At 53.2% G+C, this 16809-nt stretch overlaps 2 protein-coding genes across 22 annotated transcripts in view; one reads left to right on the top strand and one right to left on the bottom strand.

The window, feature by feature from the left end:
* Positions 1–16809, bottom strand: part of KIRREL3 (kirre like nephrin family adhesion molecule 3) — a 604223-nt gene that overhangs the window by 1207 nt on the left and 586207 nt on the right. For 3 of the 5 annotated variants that reach the window (XM_086383694.1, XM_086383696.1, XM_086383698.1), the window contains 6 exons: positions 15902–16002; positions 12266–12464; positions 11258–11293; positions 7567–7674; positions 6007–6116; positions 990–1076 (listed from right to left, as the gene is read on the bottom strand). In XM_086383694.1, the coding sequence (XP_086239820.1) occupies positions 990–1076; positions 6007–6116; positions 7567–7674; positions 11258–11293; positions 12266–12464; positions 15902–16002 (641 nt within the window). The remainder of the gene's footprint in view (positions 1–989; positions 1077–6006; positions 6117–7566; positions 7675–11257; positions 11294–12265; positions 12465–15901; positions 16003–16809) is intronic. The other 2 variants (XM_086383695.1, XM_086383697.1) reach the window with 1 other exon arrangement.
* Positions 1–16809, top strand: part of ST3GAL4 (ST3 beta-galactoside alpha-2,3-sialyltransferase 4) — a 111079-nt gene that overhangs the window by 58062 nt on the left and 36208 nt on the right. For 4 of the 17 annotated variants that reach the window (XM_086383742.1, XM_086383736.1, XM_086383735.1 and 1 more), the window contains exon 11: positions 1026–2961. The exons of 7 other annotated variants lie outside the window; for them this stretch is intronic. In XM_086383742.1, the coding sequence (XP_086239868.1) occupies positions 1026–1049 (24 nt within the window). In that variant the 3' untranslated portion in view covers positions 1050–2961. Of the gene's footprint in view, positions 1–1025; positions 2962–15101; positions 15300–15606; positions 15769–16809 lie in introns of those variants that run through there. 6 more of the 17 variants (XM_086383744.1, XM_086383743.1, XM_086383734.1 and 3 more) reach the window with 3 other exon arrangements.

Raw genomic sequence — 16809 nt, 5'->3', positions numbered from 1 at the left:
AGGGGCCGGAGGGAGAGCCTTGTCACATCACCTGATGGACAGTGGGGAAGGGCCAGGGACAGATAGGAGGAAGGTAGGGGAGGTAGGCAGGGGGCCAGAGTGGGGGTGTGGATTATTAGCCTGGGCAGGATGCTGGCAGGTATTCAAGTAGGGTCTTGCCCAGTGTGTGCTTAATTGCTCAGTCATGTCCAACTCTTTGCCACCCTATGGACTGTAGCCCGTCAGGCTCCTCTGTCCCTGGAATTCTCCAGGCAAGAATACTGCGGTGGCTTGCCATTTCCTTTTCCAGGTGATCGTCCCAACCCAGGGATCGAACTCCTGTCTCTTACGTCTCCTGCATTGGCAGGTGGGTTCTTTCCGCTAGCGCCACCTGGGAAAGCCAGTCTTGCCCAGCATGTTTTGTTATTTCAGAGCAGCTAGCTCAAGGTCCGGAGAAGGCAATGGCACCCCACTCCAGTACTCTTGCCTGGAAAATCCCATGGACGAAGGAGCCTGGTAGGCTGCAGTCCATGGGGTTGCGAAGAGTCGGACACGACTGGGCGACTTCACTTTCACTTTTCACTTTCATGCATTGGAGAAGGAAATGGCAACCCACTCCAGTGTTCTTGCCTGGAGAATCTCAGGGATGGGGGAGCCTGGTCGGCTGCCATCTATGGGGTCGCACAGAGTCGGACACGACTGAAGCAACTTAGCAGCAGCAGCAGCAGCAGCAGCAGCTCAAGGTCATGTGAGAACCTTTCATTATTTTTTGTTTTAGTCCAGAACATGGAAATTCATTATAAATGTGATTGGAGAGGAAGTTAACTCTCTCATCTCCTTGGTGGGGGGGGGGTGATCCCAACTTGATGGAGAGGAGAGATCCCAAAGGTGAGTTCTGGCCTTTCTCTTCTTATTTGCTGCTGTAGTTTGCTCGGATCTGGGGCTGGGGTCATCAGCGCTGAAGCCTAGAATCCAGGCCGTGCGGTGACTGTAAGCAGGGCTCTCCTTACCTTCAGGTTCTGAAACTCCTTCTCTTCTTCTTTGAGCACCTCCAGCTGCTTCAGCACTGAGTCTTGCTGGAATTCGCCACGGTCCATCTACAACCCCAAAACAGCTGCTCAGAGGGTAGGAGGTGGGCTGACTGTCCACTCATCCCAGGGGAAAGCTGGAGAAATGAACTCAAAAGATGCTTGCCATCTTTGCCTCCCCCTCCCCCCAGAGGCAGGTGACAAGAGTCCGGAGGAGATTCCAGATCTCACTGTTGTTCTTGGACCCTTGGACCCCTATCCCCACCCCCTCGTGAGAGCTGGAGACAAAGAGGTGGGTGCGGGAGGCACTCCCTTCCTTTCTTCCCTTTCTCTGTTGGCTACAGTTGTCACCTCCAGGGATTTGAACACAATAAACTGGAAAATTCTGAAAGAGATAGGAATACCAGACCACCTAACCTGCCTCTTGAGAAATCTGTATGCAGGTCAGGATGCAACAGTTAGAACTGGACATGGACCAACAGACTGGTTCCAAATAGGAAAAGGAGTACATCAAGGCTGTATATTGTCACCCTGCTTATTTAACTTAGATGCAGAGTACATCATGAGAAACGCTGGAGTGGAAGAAACACAAGCTAGAATCAAGATTGCTGGGAGAAATATCAATAACCTCGGATATGCAGATGACACCACCCTTATGGCAGAAAATGAAGAGGAACTAAAAAACCTCTTGATGAAAGTGAAAGAGGAGAGTGAAAAAGTTGGCTTAAAGCTCAACATTCAGAAAACAAAGATCATGGCATCCGGTCCCATCACTTCATAGGAAATAGATGGGAAAACAGTGGAAACAGTGTCAGACTTTATTTTTCTGGGCTCCAATATCACTGCAGATGGTGACTGTAGCCATGAAATTAAAAAGACACTTACTCCTTGGAAGGAAAGTTATAACCAACCTAGATAGCATATTGAAAAGCAGAGACATTACTTTGCCAACAAATGTCTGTCTAGTCAAGGCTATGGTTTTTCCAGTGGTCATGTATGGATGTGAGAGTTGGACTGTGAAGAAAGCTGAGCATCGAAGAATTGATGCTTTCGAACTGTGGTGTTGGAGAAGACTCTTGAGAGTCCCTTGGACTGCAAGGAGATCCAACCAGTCCATTCTGAAGATCAGCCCTGGGGTTTCTTTGGAAGGAATGATGCTGAAGCTGAAACTCCAGTACTTTGGCCACCTCATGCGAAGAGTTGACTCATTAGAAAAGACTCTGATGCTGGGAGGGATTGGGGGCAGGAGGAGAAGGGGATGACAGGGGATGACAGAGGATGAGATGGCTGGATGGCATCACTGACTCGATGGACATGAGTCTGAGTGAACTCTGGGAGTTGGTGATGGACAGGGAGGCCTGGCGTGCTGCGATTCATGAGGTCACAAACAGTCGGACACGACTGTGCGACTGAACTGAACTGAACTGACTAACTTCAGGCCAGGCATTGTGCTGAAGGCCAGGCAAACAAATATCAAGAGACTTTATGAAACAGCTTTGCTCAGCAGGAGGTGGACCTGTAGATAAATAACTGCAGAACCTCTGGGCAGTGGGCAGGACCTTGAAAAGGAATCAATGGAAGCTACTTGCGAGGAGGTGGCAACTAGGGCCTCACCTGTTATTCATTGCAAGGACTTAGATTATTATTAAAAGTTATCTTCCTGAATGGAAGCCAGAGAGTCAGGGGGCAGGGATCTATTTTTGTCTCTCTTTGGGTCTCTAGCATGCCTGGTACAGTGCCTGTGGTCATTAACCAAAATCTGTTTGGAATGGAATCATATTTAATTGTGTTGTATTAATTCTTTGACTTGCTGGTGCCCAGCGTGGTGCCTGCCATACAGCAGGGCTGTCAGAAATGTTATGTCAGATGAATGAATGAAGGGACATGCCTCAAAATTACTAAAAATTAAAAAATAATGCACTTAAGGTGAAAAATAAAGCATACTTGGCACACAGTGGGTGTATTAATTAGTCTGAATAGCCACAGTGGTGCCTGTCCCATGGTGCAGAATATCCTTCCTGTGTATCACTTCCGCATCTAACACAGTCTGGTCCAGGTTCCCACCCATTCTCGTAACTGGGATGTGACTTCTTCTTTGTGACTCATTTTCCTGATCTATTTTTGGAGCACCAGAGAATTAATCAAAGCAGTTCGGTTCTGTTAGCTCCCCATTAATGCTTCTTTTTTCATTTTCCAGTAAATGCTGTGGCTATCTGGATCGAGTTCTTCTTTCCCACCAGATTCAACTGCTAAGCCTGCCTTTCCTCCATACTGGGGCTGTACTGGGGCGGGGGAAAGAAGGTCTCCCCACGGGGAGCCCTCAGTGGGTTTCTCCGCTGAGGTTATCCCCTACTCTTAACTGACTGCTGAGTGACCCCCACTCTTTAGGGTCTGGACGGGAGAGTGGTGTCAAGACAGTCAGGGGAGTTCAGAACATCCCACTAGGAGGGAATGCAAGGTCCCTGGGGGATGAAGGACAGGCATAGGGACCTCCACACCAGACTTGATAAAGCTCATCAACAGAGATGTCCACTCCTGCCCAGGTCTGGGCTGTGGTCCCCTCCCTTTTAAGAGTGACTGTTCCATGTGTCAGATCTTGTGTTCGCTTGGGTGAAGTAGACATTAGCAGACCTTTGAGAAACTCTGGGATATCTGGTGATGCTCACAGGTAATTAGAGAAACGTACTGTGGAAGAGAAACATGTGGGACTTCCCTGGTGGTCCAGTGGTTAAGAATCTACCCTTCAATGCAGGGGATGTGGGTTCGATCCCTGGCTGGGGAACTAAGGTCCCACACACCACAGGATCAGATATTCATTTTAGAAAGATTCTGGTGAGTCAAATGGTAAAAGGCGAGAATGTGGGACCGCTTGGGACGATGCTGTCTGTCATGGACCAGGGAGGCCTGCGCTAAGGAGTAACAATGAAGAAGTGGCAGAAGCACCTCTTTGAAAAGATGGTGAAGTGGGGATTGACAGGACCGGAAAATCAACTGGATAGAAAAAGAGCAGAAGAGAAGACGTCAATTTAATTCACTGAATGGCGGCGAGCATCTTCCAGGGACTGTGGAAGGCGCCAGGGACACAGGGCTGACTTAAGGCAGCTTGCTCACCCTCTCTAGTGGAGGCAGATAAGGAAACAGGTGACTTCACATCGATGTCAATAGCTCCCCTTCCTTGGCGCCCTCACTGTGTTCCGCTGGCTCCACACTCTTCAGGGGTTTACCCACTGAGCCCTCACCCTGCCATTTCATCCCATTTCCTAGATGAGAAGATTGGAGCACAGAGAGGCCCAGGCTGTTAACCCACTGGCTTGCTGCGGCTCCTCTGACATATTATAACCGTGACACAATATGCAACTGAGCGTTCTAGCAGAGTTTTCCAGGGTCTGTCTGCACAGAGGGATGAGTCATGGTCTATCAGTGGGAATCAGGAGGAGGAGAGGGAGTGGCCTTGGAGTTGCCAGAGAAGTTATAAGTGTACAACAGGCCGGCTTCTGAAGAGGAACCTATGCTTATTGCAGACTTTCCTTGGGGGCGGGGGAGAAGGCATGTACTGAATGTTGATAATACCTGTGTGTGTATGTGTATAGGATTATATGTTATGTCACATCATATTATGACAATTTATGTACATCACTTTGCCGACAGAGGTCCTAATAGTCAAGCAGTCAAGCTATGGTTTTTCTAGAAGTCATGTACAGATGTGAGAACTGGACCATAAAGAAGGCTGAGCCCCCAAAGAATTGGTGCTTTCGAATTGTGGTGCTGGAGAGGACTCTTGAGAATCCCTTGGACTACAAGGCTATCAAACCAGTCAATCCTAGAGGAAATCAACCTTGAATATTCACTGGAAGGACTGATGCTGAAGCTGAAGCTCCAATACTTTGGCCACCTGATGCAAAGAGCCGACTCATTTGAAAAGACCCTGATGCTGGGAAAGACTGAAGGCAGGAGGAGAAGAGGTGGTAGAGGATGAGATGGTTAGATGGCATCACTGATTCAATGAACATGAATCTGAGCAAACGCTGGGAGACACAGGAGCCTGGTGTGCTGCAGTCCATGGGGTCACAAAGAGTTGGACGTGACTTAGGGACCAAACAACGACAACAATGCAGGTGTTCTCTGCTTACTGGACAGCTGGGTTCTGAAAGCTGGAAATGCATGTTAGCTGTCTTTGGGTCTCTGAGAGCTCCAAACACGATACAGTAGACACACTATACACCTTTGTTGACTGAGAATACAAGCATACTTGGTTTTATTGCACTTTGCAAATTTTTTTTTTTTTTTTTAATAAATCCAAGGTTTGTGTCAACCCTGTGTTGGGCAAGTCTATTGGCATTATTTTCCCAAACGTGTTTGCTGCTCGCTTCATGTCTCTGTGTCATGTTTTGATAATTCTCATGACAATTCAAACCTTTTTTTTTTTTTGGCTGGGCTGTGCAGCATGTGGGATCTCAGTTCATCAACCAGGGATTGAACCCACTCCCCTTTCAATGGGAACCAGGAGTCTTAACCACTGGACCTCCAGGGAAGTCCCCAGACCTTGTCATTAGTATAATCTTTGTTATGGGGATCTGTGATCAGTCGATCTTTGATGATGTTCTTACTCACTGAAGGCTCAGATGATGGTTAGCATTTTTTAGCAATAAAGTACTTTTAAATTAAGGTATGTACACTTTAAAAGACACAATGCTACTGTGCAGTTAACTAACTGTATAGTGTAAATGTAACTTTGGTATGTACTGGGAAACCAAAAAAAAAAAAAAATGCATGCGACTCGCTTTATTGTGGTGGTCTGGAACCCAACCCATGGTGCCTCCTAGGTCTGCCTGAGGATGCCTGGCCTAATAACTGAGGTGGGGGGCCTGGGGGAGGCGGAGAAGCACATCTTGGCTGATGCTTTGTTCTCAGGAGCATCTAGAGCATCAGGAAGCCTCTGGTTCTGGGGCCTTCAGGGCACAGAGGTCTGGGTGGGGCAGGGATACGATGACATTCTCACCATCAGCTGCTTGATGGTGGGGTGTTCCTCAGCCTCCCGGCCCGAGGTGGGCTCCTTGTGGACAATCTCCACCCGGATGTCATTCTTGGCGGACACAACACCTTTGAGATCTGGACATAAAATAAGAAAGCATAGACGACAGACAGTTGTTACCTCAGACTTCAGGGCCTGAGCTGTCAAGCTCCCTGCTCCCCTTGGATTTACTCTCTAGCCCCTGAACTCAGCAGTTTCATGAATTCCCCCTCCGCCCCTCCCACTCCCACCCCAGTAATAGAACACCTGTCCGGATGTGCTGTGGGCTGCTGTAGGGGCCTCAGAGTGCTTCCTCTAAGGGCTCCTGGTTGCACGTTTCTCAGCCTTTCACTGCTGCTCCCATGGCCACTGGTCATCCTACTAAATTCTCACCTCCTTCTAGAAGTCTTCTCTGACCTGCCCTACCCGGCTCTGGTCTCTCTGTTCAGAGAATCACACCTCCGATTCTTGGAAAGGACCTGGAGATCCTCTGGTCCAGCTCCCGTCCGAAGTGGAAACACCCCTGTGCTAGCGTGGTCCAGCTTTTGTGATGGAAAGCTTACTGGCTTCTAGAGGAGGAAGCCCATTGATACCTGGAGAGCTCTGCTGGGAAATTGCTGCTAAAATACACTTCCCTATGAAGTCCATTGAGTGGGTGGGAAGGGCGGGCCTGACACTGCATCCTTGGGAGCCCTCAAGAGAGCAAGGCTGCTCGGCTTGGAGGGGAGGACACAGGCAGCCTTTTTCCAACACGTGAAGGCTGCCAAGTGGAGGAGGGCGCAGGCTTCCTCTGTTGATTCACTTGGTGCCTTATGCCCATAGAATGTTAGTGCTGGGTGGGACCCTGAAAGTCACTTCAGCTGACCCCTTGCTGTCACACAGGAGGGAACAGAGGCCTGGAGTAGCTGTGGCTTGCCCGGAGGTCACGGGGTAGAAGAGGTGGGGCTGCAAGACTGTGTCTCTATTGTTCCCACGGCTCCGCCGTCCCACCTACCCTTCCACGTGTCTGTCTAGCACACAGAATTTCAGAGCTACGCTCAGGATGGAGAGTCCAGGCGCACACGATTCAAGAGGGCATCAACACCCGCATTTTATGCCTAATGACTAAAGGCCTTTTAAGAATCCACACGAAGCAATTCCCTGAATGCTTTTGTTGTTTATTTTCGTGTGTGGGTGACCTGCTTTTCTGGTTGGACTAGCAGATCTTGGAGGGCAAGGATTCTCCCCTTCCCTGCCCCCGCCGAGGGATTTCAGCACAGTTCTCAAAGCACAGGGAGTGTGGTGTGTGTTTGATCCAAGGTGCCAGCTGATGGCCCTGAGGGAGGACGTCCACTTCTGTCCAGCCCAGCATCAGTCGAGTGCCCACTGTGTCCCGGATGCGGGGCAAAGCACCGCACATGGGAAGATACACGTGAGACCCGGCCCTGGCCCTGAAGCTCACAGCACTGGCGGGGCCCCTGTTGCTCCCGCTTACTTGCTCTCGGGGCAGCCTAAGCCCTGCCTTTTCCTCTGTCCCCCTCCCCGAGCTCCCGGGTCTCCCTCCCGTACTTCTCTGGGAGCGGGCGCAGCAGAAGGCCACAATGGTTGCCAGAAGGACGAGGAAGGCCACGCCAGCTCCGACGGCCACCCCGATGATGACCGCCATCGGTACAGCCTCTGTGGGAGAGAAGCAGGCGGGCTGACGGGGAAGCCAGGACAGACAGCTCTCCCCTGGGGGACCCCACCCAGCTCCTTGGGCTCAGCCCCTGCCCAGCTCTGGGCACAGGCACACTTGGGAAAGGCCGCGGGGGCCTGGGCAGGCTCCGGCAGAGGCCACGGGGGTCAGCTCGGGCAGGGACAGGGGTCACGTGGAGGGGGCAGGGGGACTGAGAAAGATGGGGAGTGGTGATGAGGGGGAGACGAAGCAAGCAGACATGGGAGGGGAGGGGAGCGTGGAGATGAGAGGCGAGCCTGGGTGCAGCTGAGCGCTCCACAGGGGTAAACCGGGAGAGTCTAAGTCCCTGGCTTTTCTTTGGCAGATGGTCACTGCTGCTGCTTTTGTTCGCTCTGATTTTCCTTCTCTTCTCTTTCCCGGGGCTGGGGGTGGACATGGACAACCAGCTTTCAGAGACTTTTCAGGTCTGAGGTAGTTTGAGGGCCTGGGCATCGCAGGTGGAAGGTGCCACAGGCAAGTCTTAGAGGCCGGACGGCAGGATCACAGTTCCCCGCCCACCTCTTTTTGGGGAAAAAAAAAAAAATCTTTTTTTTTTTTTTCCAATTTTTTTGGTCATGCTGTGCAGCATACAGGGATCTTAGTCCCCCAACCAGGGATTGAACCTATGCCCTCTGCAGAGTCCTAACCACTGGACAACCAGGGATTTCCCTCCCCCCACCTCTTTAAGGAGAGAGGCCCAGTCCTGCCAGTCTCCCAGGCAGGAATCCTGACACCCCACCCTGCCAGAGAGATGCCCGGAATGCCAGCCAGGCAGGGCTCCACTTCCTGCCGAGTTCCTGGAGTCTGTCTCACGCCCTCCTCCAGTAGAGATGGGTAGGGAGGGGGGAGGGTGACGTTAGGGTGGCGGGGTCACTCTTCCAGACGGTCCAGACCTTTCTGTGGTGGCAGAGGGGGTCTGAGCATAAGATGTGGGGCCCTGAAGTGTCCATGGGGGGATAAACTAAGGAATGCAGGGAGAGGGACAGCTTAGGGCTCACAGAGTCCAAGCCTCCTATTTACAGATGGACACCCGGAGGCCCAGAGAAGTCAAGTGACTTGGTTAAGGACACGCAGATGCAGTAGAACCAGTGCAAACCCGGGTCTCCTCTTAACCACCCTCCTCGTCCTGCCCAGCTCCGCACACTGCGTCACATGGCATCTTCCACTCTCACAGCCTTTGTACGGCCCAGACCAACCAACTTTACCTCTCCTTTCTCATCTGTAAACTGGGATGGTAACAGCGCCTGCCTTGAGGGTGGGGGAGGGCTGGGGTTTTTGTTGTCATTGTTTAGTCGCTAAGTCACATCCGACTCTGCCACCCTATGGACTGTAGTCTGCCAGGCTCTTCTGTCCATGGGATTCTCCAGGCAAGAAGACTGGAGTGGGTTGCCATTTCCTCCTCCAGGGGATCTTCCCGACCCAGGGATCGAACCCACATCTCCTGAATTGCAGGGGGCTTCTTTACCACTGAGCCACCAGGGGAAGCCCTTGGGATTCATACAGATGAATGCAGGCAGGTAAAGGCTGGCACAAGCTGGTACCCGAAACTATCCAAGCCTTTGCCCCCGTGTCTGTGTGGGAAGGAGGACCACAGCAGATGCAACGAGAGCAAAGTCCCTTTTAGAGGACTTTTGAGGTCCTCTCCCACTGCTCTCAAGGGTAGATGATGTTCTCAGGGTAGATGACTGGGACTCCAGGTGTCTGTCTTCAACGGGGGTTGGCCTCTCGTCTCGCACTGTTGTTTTCTTTAAAGAGAAGAAAAGAGGAGGAACCTGGCAGACCGCAGCCCCTAGAGAGGCTGGCGGGAGAGGGAGGGTCCCTCTCCCAAAGGAGCGGGTGCCGCGGTGGTGGGCAGTGTCAGCTGTCACTGTGGGATTTCCCTTCTAGCCCAGGACTTGCACACAGGTCCATGCATCACCTGCCTAGTGGTGGCTGAGGCCCCTGTAGGGGCGCCAGGGGACAACAAACGGGAGGTGTTGGCCTGGTCTCAAGAGTCAGGGGCGAGACAACGGACTTGACCTCAGCCAGCCCCATGAGCTGGTTCTGCCAGTGAGATGGTTCCATCTCAGGTTTCAATTCCTCGCAGGAAGGAAAACTGCTTTGGAAGTTCGTTGGTGCAATGCTTTTGAATTTGATGAATTTGGGTTGGACTTAAGTTTCTCCTAGACTCCTAGGAAGTCTAGGAGTCCTTGGAAAACTCTGGTCTTGTTTCAGCTGAGCCCAGAGCAAAGGATGAAGGTGGAAGGTTCCTTAACCTGCCTGGGCCTCAATGACCGTGAAATCCAAGAATAAGGAAAGTGGTATCTAGGGTGGTCTCTGCGTCTGGTGTCCTTGAGGCCACATTTCCTTAAGTCATTAACAGCTGGGTGAGGCATGGGTGTGTGACCATCTTATCTGGAGAACTGTCTTAATCGGGGGGACGGGGCAGAGGGAGAGGGTCCCGTGTGGCGGGGCACTCAAGGGTGGCATTCCCTCCATAAAGGCCTGTGCGAAACTCCTTGCTGGGTCACCTGTACAGGGTGTCCCTCTCTAGACAGGGCTCTCTGGGATGTCCCTGGAGAGGGACTGAGTCTTCTCTCCACCCTAGGAGTCTCAGCCACCAAGGAAGGTGTCAGGGAGCTCAGAGGAGTGTGCAGACCCAGGAGAGGTGGAGACAGGGGGAACACAGGAGTCTGTGTTGCCTCCTTGAGTGGTCTGTGTAGGGACTGATGCTCTTAAAGTGGCTGTCTGCCCAGAGGGGAGGGTGTGCGTGGGCCCCATCAGGAGCTTGTGGGAGGAACTGACCAGTCCTAGCTCCTTCTGGGCCAGTGTGGTGGGAGAACCAGGGCAGAGCATCCCACATCTTCATCAGGGCCTTTGTCAACACTGTGGGGTCTGGCTTGCAAAGTCCTGATTCTCTTTTCTGGGTTTCTCCCTGGGAGTGGGGGCTTCTCCTCTTGAGGAGGTCCCAAGACAGAGCAACTCAACCCAGGAAGCCTGGTGACCCCTTGGCTGCCGAGTCCCTGGGGAGGGAAGCAGTGCCCAGCGGCCTGGTGTGAGATGACAGTTCCATGGGGAATGCAAGAGTGGTGTTAGGAGCCAGCCATTGGAAAGCGTGGGGTTAATATGGATTGTGCGGGTCACAGCAGGGTGGGGCAGCCCTGGTGTCCTGGAAGCGATGGTCAAGCTGGTGGTGATGGTGAGAAGCGGGAGGTGTTGGGCAGGCCAGCTGCTGACCCCAGAGGGGAGGAGCTGACCCCAGAGGGGAGGAGCCAGGGCTTCCAAAGAGGACGAACGGGAGGGAGGACAGGGAGGAGCAGGAGCTGGTGTGTGGAATGCAGGGAGCCTGCGGGCGCAGCCACAGAGGAGACAGGTCTCGGGGGTCCCTAGACCCACCCTGCCTGGGCACCTCGCCCTGATGCTCTGAGTGCACTAAACCCTCAAGATGGGGGGGAGGGCAGAGAAGTTAGCGGCCTGCCCCGGCCTCCCTACCCCCGCTTTGGGCTCCCTCCCCCGCTAGCCCAGCGGTCCCTTCCCCATCCCGGGAGTCTCATGTCTCCTTCGTACCTGCTTCCAGCCCGGCTCCCGACTTCATTTCCGAACCTGTTTGGAAATAAAGCAAGCGTCCACAGCCAGGGCCTGGCTGGCCAGGGTGGGACGGGACTGGGGGTGGGGGTGGGGGCAGCCATCTGGAGGGTCAGAGGGGTGGGGGTGGGGGTGCCCTCTCCTGTCATGGCTCTGGGACACCCCACAGATCTGGACTAGCCAACCTGAACTTGGAGTTGGCTCAGATTGACTTAAAGGCTCCAGGGGAATGGGGCTAGAGAGAGAGAGAGAGACGTGGGGTGGCGGGGGGGGTGGTGATTCTGAGGAGGTAGGGGTGCGGACACTAAGGGGGGGCACAGGAGTGGGGGCACTGAGGGGAAGACACGGAGGGTAAGCCACAGGGGACCGGGAGGGTTGGGATGATGTGTGGATGATATTATGCAAATTATGTGGGCAAAGCATTATGCAAAGCAGCATCTATCAGGGAGGCAGTGTTGGGAGCAGTGTGGGATCCACAGGGTAGCCCTGAGGCCCCCTGCTCAGCCCAGAATCTCTTCCAAGGCATGGCAGCCTGTGGGTGGGCCTTCATCTGGGAGTGGTCAGAGGCTGCCAGGGCCCAGGCCCCCTGGACCGTCCTGTCTGCCCTGGACTAAGCCCCTGGAAAAGGGGCGAGACCTGCAGCCAACCTCAGGACCCGGAGCGCCGCTGGCAGACTGCCTGCCCAGCTTCTCTGGAATCCCCTCCACGCCCTTCTGAGGCTCCCTCCTCCGAGCCTGCACACTGCCCTCTGGCATCTCCTTCCCAGCACAGTGGTCCATGTGTCTCCTGTGTCCCCCAGGGAACCGCAGATGGCTGAGCCCGGCCCCCTGCACACCAGGGACTGGACAGTGCAAGGGTCACCCCTCAGCTTAGCAGGGGCACCCTGGAGGCAGCTCTGTGCCCCCCAGGACCCTGGAGGACCTCGCCTGGGGCCCTGCCCTCGCAGGGAGCGGCCGCAGCCCATGGACCTGGCAGTCCTGGCCACCCCACCTTGCTCCTTAAGCCGGATGATCTCCGTGTCGGAGCCAAAGCTGTTCCAGGCGGTGCAGTTGTAAATGGTCTGGAAGTCCGCCCTCACGATGTTGCTGATGGTCAGCGTGGAGATGACGCCCTCCTCTGTGCTGACCGTCTCCACCGTGTAGCGGCCCGATGTGCCCGATTCCAGCACATTCTCCTTCCAGGACCAGGCCTGCCCGAGTGCACAGAATCAGGAGGTCACCCCCCAGGACCACCCCCCAGGACCACAAGGCGGCCTCCCCACCCCCGGGTGGACACGGCCAGGTCCACAGTCGTGATCACTGCCACACAGCACACATAACAACACGTGTGCACACAGCACAGCATGCACACACATCATAACATGGATACACCCACCACCATACACACAGACACACACATACACATCGTAACACGGATACACATACACACCCCCACACACATCACAACATGGATACACACCCCCCCCACACACATCACAACACGGACACACACCCCACACACACACACACATCACAACACGGATACATATACCTCACACACACACATCACAACACGGATACACACCCCTCCACACATACACATCACAACACGGATACACATACCTCACACACACACATCACAACACGGATACACACACACCCCCACACACATCACAACACGGATACACACACACCCCCACACACACATCAGAACATGGATACACACCCCCCCACACACACATCACAACACGGATACACATACCACACACACACACATCACAACACGGATACACATACCACACACACACACATCACAACACGGATACACACCCCCCCACACACACATCACAACACGGATACACCCCTCCACACACACACACATCACAACACGGATACACATACCACACACACACACATCACAACACGGATACACATACCACACACACACATCACAACACGGATACACACACACCCCCACACACACATCACAACACGAATACACACACACACCCACACACACATCACAACATGGATACACACACACCCCCCCACACACATCACAACACGGATACACATACCACACACACACATCACAACACGGATACACACACACACCCACACACACATCACAACACGAATACACACACACACCCACACACACATCACAACATGGATACACACACACCCCCACACACACATCACAACACGGATACACATACCACACACACACACATCACAACACGGTTACACACCCCTCCACACATACACATCACAACACGGATAGACACACACACCCCCACACACACCACAACATGGATACACACACACCCCCACACACACATCACAACACGGATACACATCACAACACGGATACACACACACACACCCACACACACATCACAACACGGATACACACACACACACCCACACACACATCACAACACGGATACACACCCCCCCACACACACACATCACAACACAGATACACATACCACACACACACACATCACAACACGGATACACACACACACACCACACACATACACATCACAACACGGATACACACACACCCCCCCACACACACATCAGAACACGGATACACCCCCCCTCACACACACACACATCACAACACGGATACACACACACACCTCCACACACATCACAACATGGATACACACCCCCACACACACACACATCACAACACAGATACACACACACACCCCCACACACACATCACAACATGGATACACATTCCCACACACATCACAACACGGATACACACCCCCCACACACACACATCACAACACGGATACACACACACCCACACACACACATCTCAACACGGATACACATAACACACACACACACATCTCAACACGGATACACATACCACACACACATCACAACACGGATACACACACCCCACACACATACACATCACAACACGGATACACACACACACACCCACACACATCACAACACAGATACACACCCCCCTACACACACACACACACATCACAACACGGATACACGCAGCCCCCCACACACACATCACAACACTGATACACCCACCACCCCACAGACAGCACATGCGCGTGCCCACACACACACACGCAGGCTTAGAGGCTGGGCCACCTCAAAGGGTGTTTCCATCGACAAGGGTCCCTATGCGGCTCTGGGTCGGAACATTTTCCCTGGGTGAGCAGGGGGCCCTGGGGTAGCAATGGGAGCTCCTCCTTCAGATGATGCCCCTGACAGGTGGTGAAGACCAGCCCCAGGCTGACTGAGTCTGGTTTTGTTACTCTGTACAAAGGCTGTGCTCTGAGAGAATCTTCGTCTAGCTCGGTTTAGGATGGTGATGTTACTGATTCTCAGACCCATTTCAGGTACACGGTACCCCACCCCTCTTGTTGCAGTGTTCGGCAACAGAATGAGTGCTAGAGGGTGGGGTGGATGCGCCCCGAGCCACTTCCAGGTCGCTCCTGGGGGTGCCCTGGGCTCTGTGGGGGTGTTTAACTGCATCCGATACTGTCACCAAATGCTCCCCGGGGGCAGAACTCTGCCAGTTGAGAACCCCTGGCCTCGAGTCCCATCTCCAAGAAGACAAAGACTGTGTGAACATGCTCGGGGTGGACTGGATATTATCCACGATGGGACAGTGTTGATAATGTTCCATTGACAATGAAATATAATTACACTTACATTTTAAAAACCATTAAAAGAGCGAAAGGAACAGAGAAACACAGGTATTAGTCCTATCTGTGAACTCTTGCCATTTTTGTGTGACTCACACAGTGAATGAGCTCAACCCCTGAGGAAGGGTGTAACTGTAATGTCTTCATCTACAGGAGGGCACCTTACTTGTCGGGCATGTGCCCCTGACCGCCACTCTGGCACCGCCGTCCCTGGAAAAGGTAAAGCTGCCCTGTGAACTTGAGTCTTCCGGCAGGACCACCCAGGCCCTGGGGCTTGCCTCTCTTTTTCTTCTGCCCCAGCTCCCGCTAGTTTCAGCTGAACTTGGCTGGAAGACCCCCCCTTTTACAAAGGTAAATACCCAGGGGGGCCAGGAGTGAGCTAATTGGGCTGCCTCAGCCGCACTGCCCTGTGGGGAGCAGGGTTTGGAGGAAGGGGACAGGGAGAATGGAGTGATGCTTTTGCAGGGAAAACTTGATAAATGGCGCAGCGTCCTCCATGGACAGCCAAGCAGAGGAGGCCTCCGGAGGTGCAGAGAGGGGTCTGCTGACTATAACTGCTTCCTGTTTATGACTTTGCTAACGACTGGCCTTGAACCCAGGAAAGGGAAGAGATGGTTTATCTTTTTCTTCTGCTGCCCTCTTTCCCCTCTGCCCACAGGATGTAGAATGTGGTCAGAGGCACAGCTGAGAGGCAGAGCAGAGTTAAACACACCCATGGGCGAGCAGCACACCGCACCCTGAGAAAAGAAATTGCCTGTGACTTTTGTCTTCCTGATGCTTTCCCAAGGAAGTTTTTCCCAATAAGAAAGGGAGAGCAGAGGTGAGACTGACCAGCCAGATGGCTGAGTAGCTGCAGGCAGAGATAACCCACCAGACTGTTCAGTGTGTGTGTGGGGGGGTGGCTGTCCCCCTTGCTCACCGCCCCCCTACCAAGCCCACCCCCAGGCACTCACGATGCGGTCGGGAGGTGGCGTGCTCCGGATGAAGCACTTGATCTGGCCCTTCTCCCCATGCAGGGCATGCTGGGTTTGGGTGCTGGAGATGATGGGGGGTCCTGTTGGGGAGACAGCATCATATCAGAGAATCGGGAGGGGCGGGCCCCCGGCTGGACCCCTCGCAGCGAGTTCAGAAGTTTATATATCCATTCAGCAAACATGTAGCAGGGGCTTCAGAGATAAAGGAGGCGTCAGTCATAAACCTTTCAGGAGAAGATGAGTGAGCGAATGCCTCTAAATCAGGATTCCCAGACACATGAAGAGCTGTAATAGAAGATGGTGGTGGTGATAGAAGGAGATGAGGTTGACACCGGGCAAAGTGCTAACGGACCTCACAGGCCACAGGCGAGAGAAATCTACCTGGCAGGCGGGGAGAGCTTTAAAAAGGAGGCGGCAAACCTGAGAAGGGAGTGGGGGAGGTGTCAGGAAGGAAGGAAGGAAATGTCACCTCCCCTAGCTAAAGTCAGTTCAGTTTAGTCACTCAGTCATGTCCGACTCTTTGTGATCCCATGGACTGCAGCACACCAGGCCTCCCTGTCCATCACCAACTCCTGGAGCTTACTCAAACTCATGTCCATTGAGTCGGTGTTGCCATCCAACCATCTCATCCTCTGTCGTCCCCTTCTCCTCCCGCCTTCAATCTTTCTCAGCATCAGGGTCTTTTCAGATGAGTCAGTTCTTCGCATCAGGTGGCCAAAATATTGGAGTTTCAGCTTCAGTATCAGTCCTTCCAATGAATATTCAGGATTAATTTCCTTTAGGGTGGACTGGCTGGATCTCCTTGCAGTCCAAAGAACTCTCAAGAGTCTTTTCCAACACCACAGTTCAAAAGCATCAATTCTTTGGCGCTCAGCTTTCTTTATAGT

Source organism: Bos grunniens, chromosome 29, assembly GCF_055505025.1.
Source record: "Bos grunniens cultivar Pamir isolate PY7600 chromosome 29, Bosgru_T2T1.0, whole genome shotgun sequence".
NCBI classification, from domain to species: Eukaryota; Metazoa; Chordata; class Mammalia; order Artiodactyla; family Bovidae; genus Bos; species Bos grunniens.
This window is presented reverse-complemented; position numbering and strand designations above follow the sequence as displayed.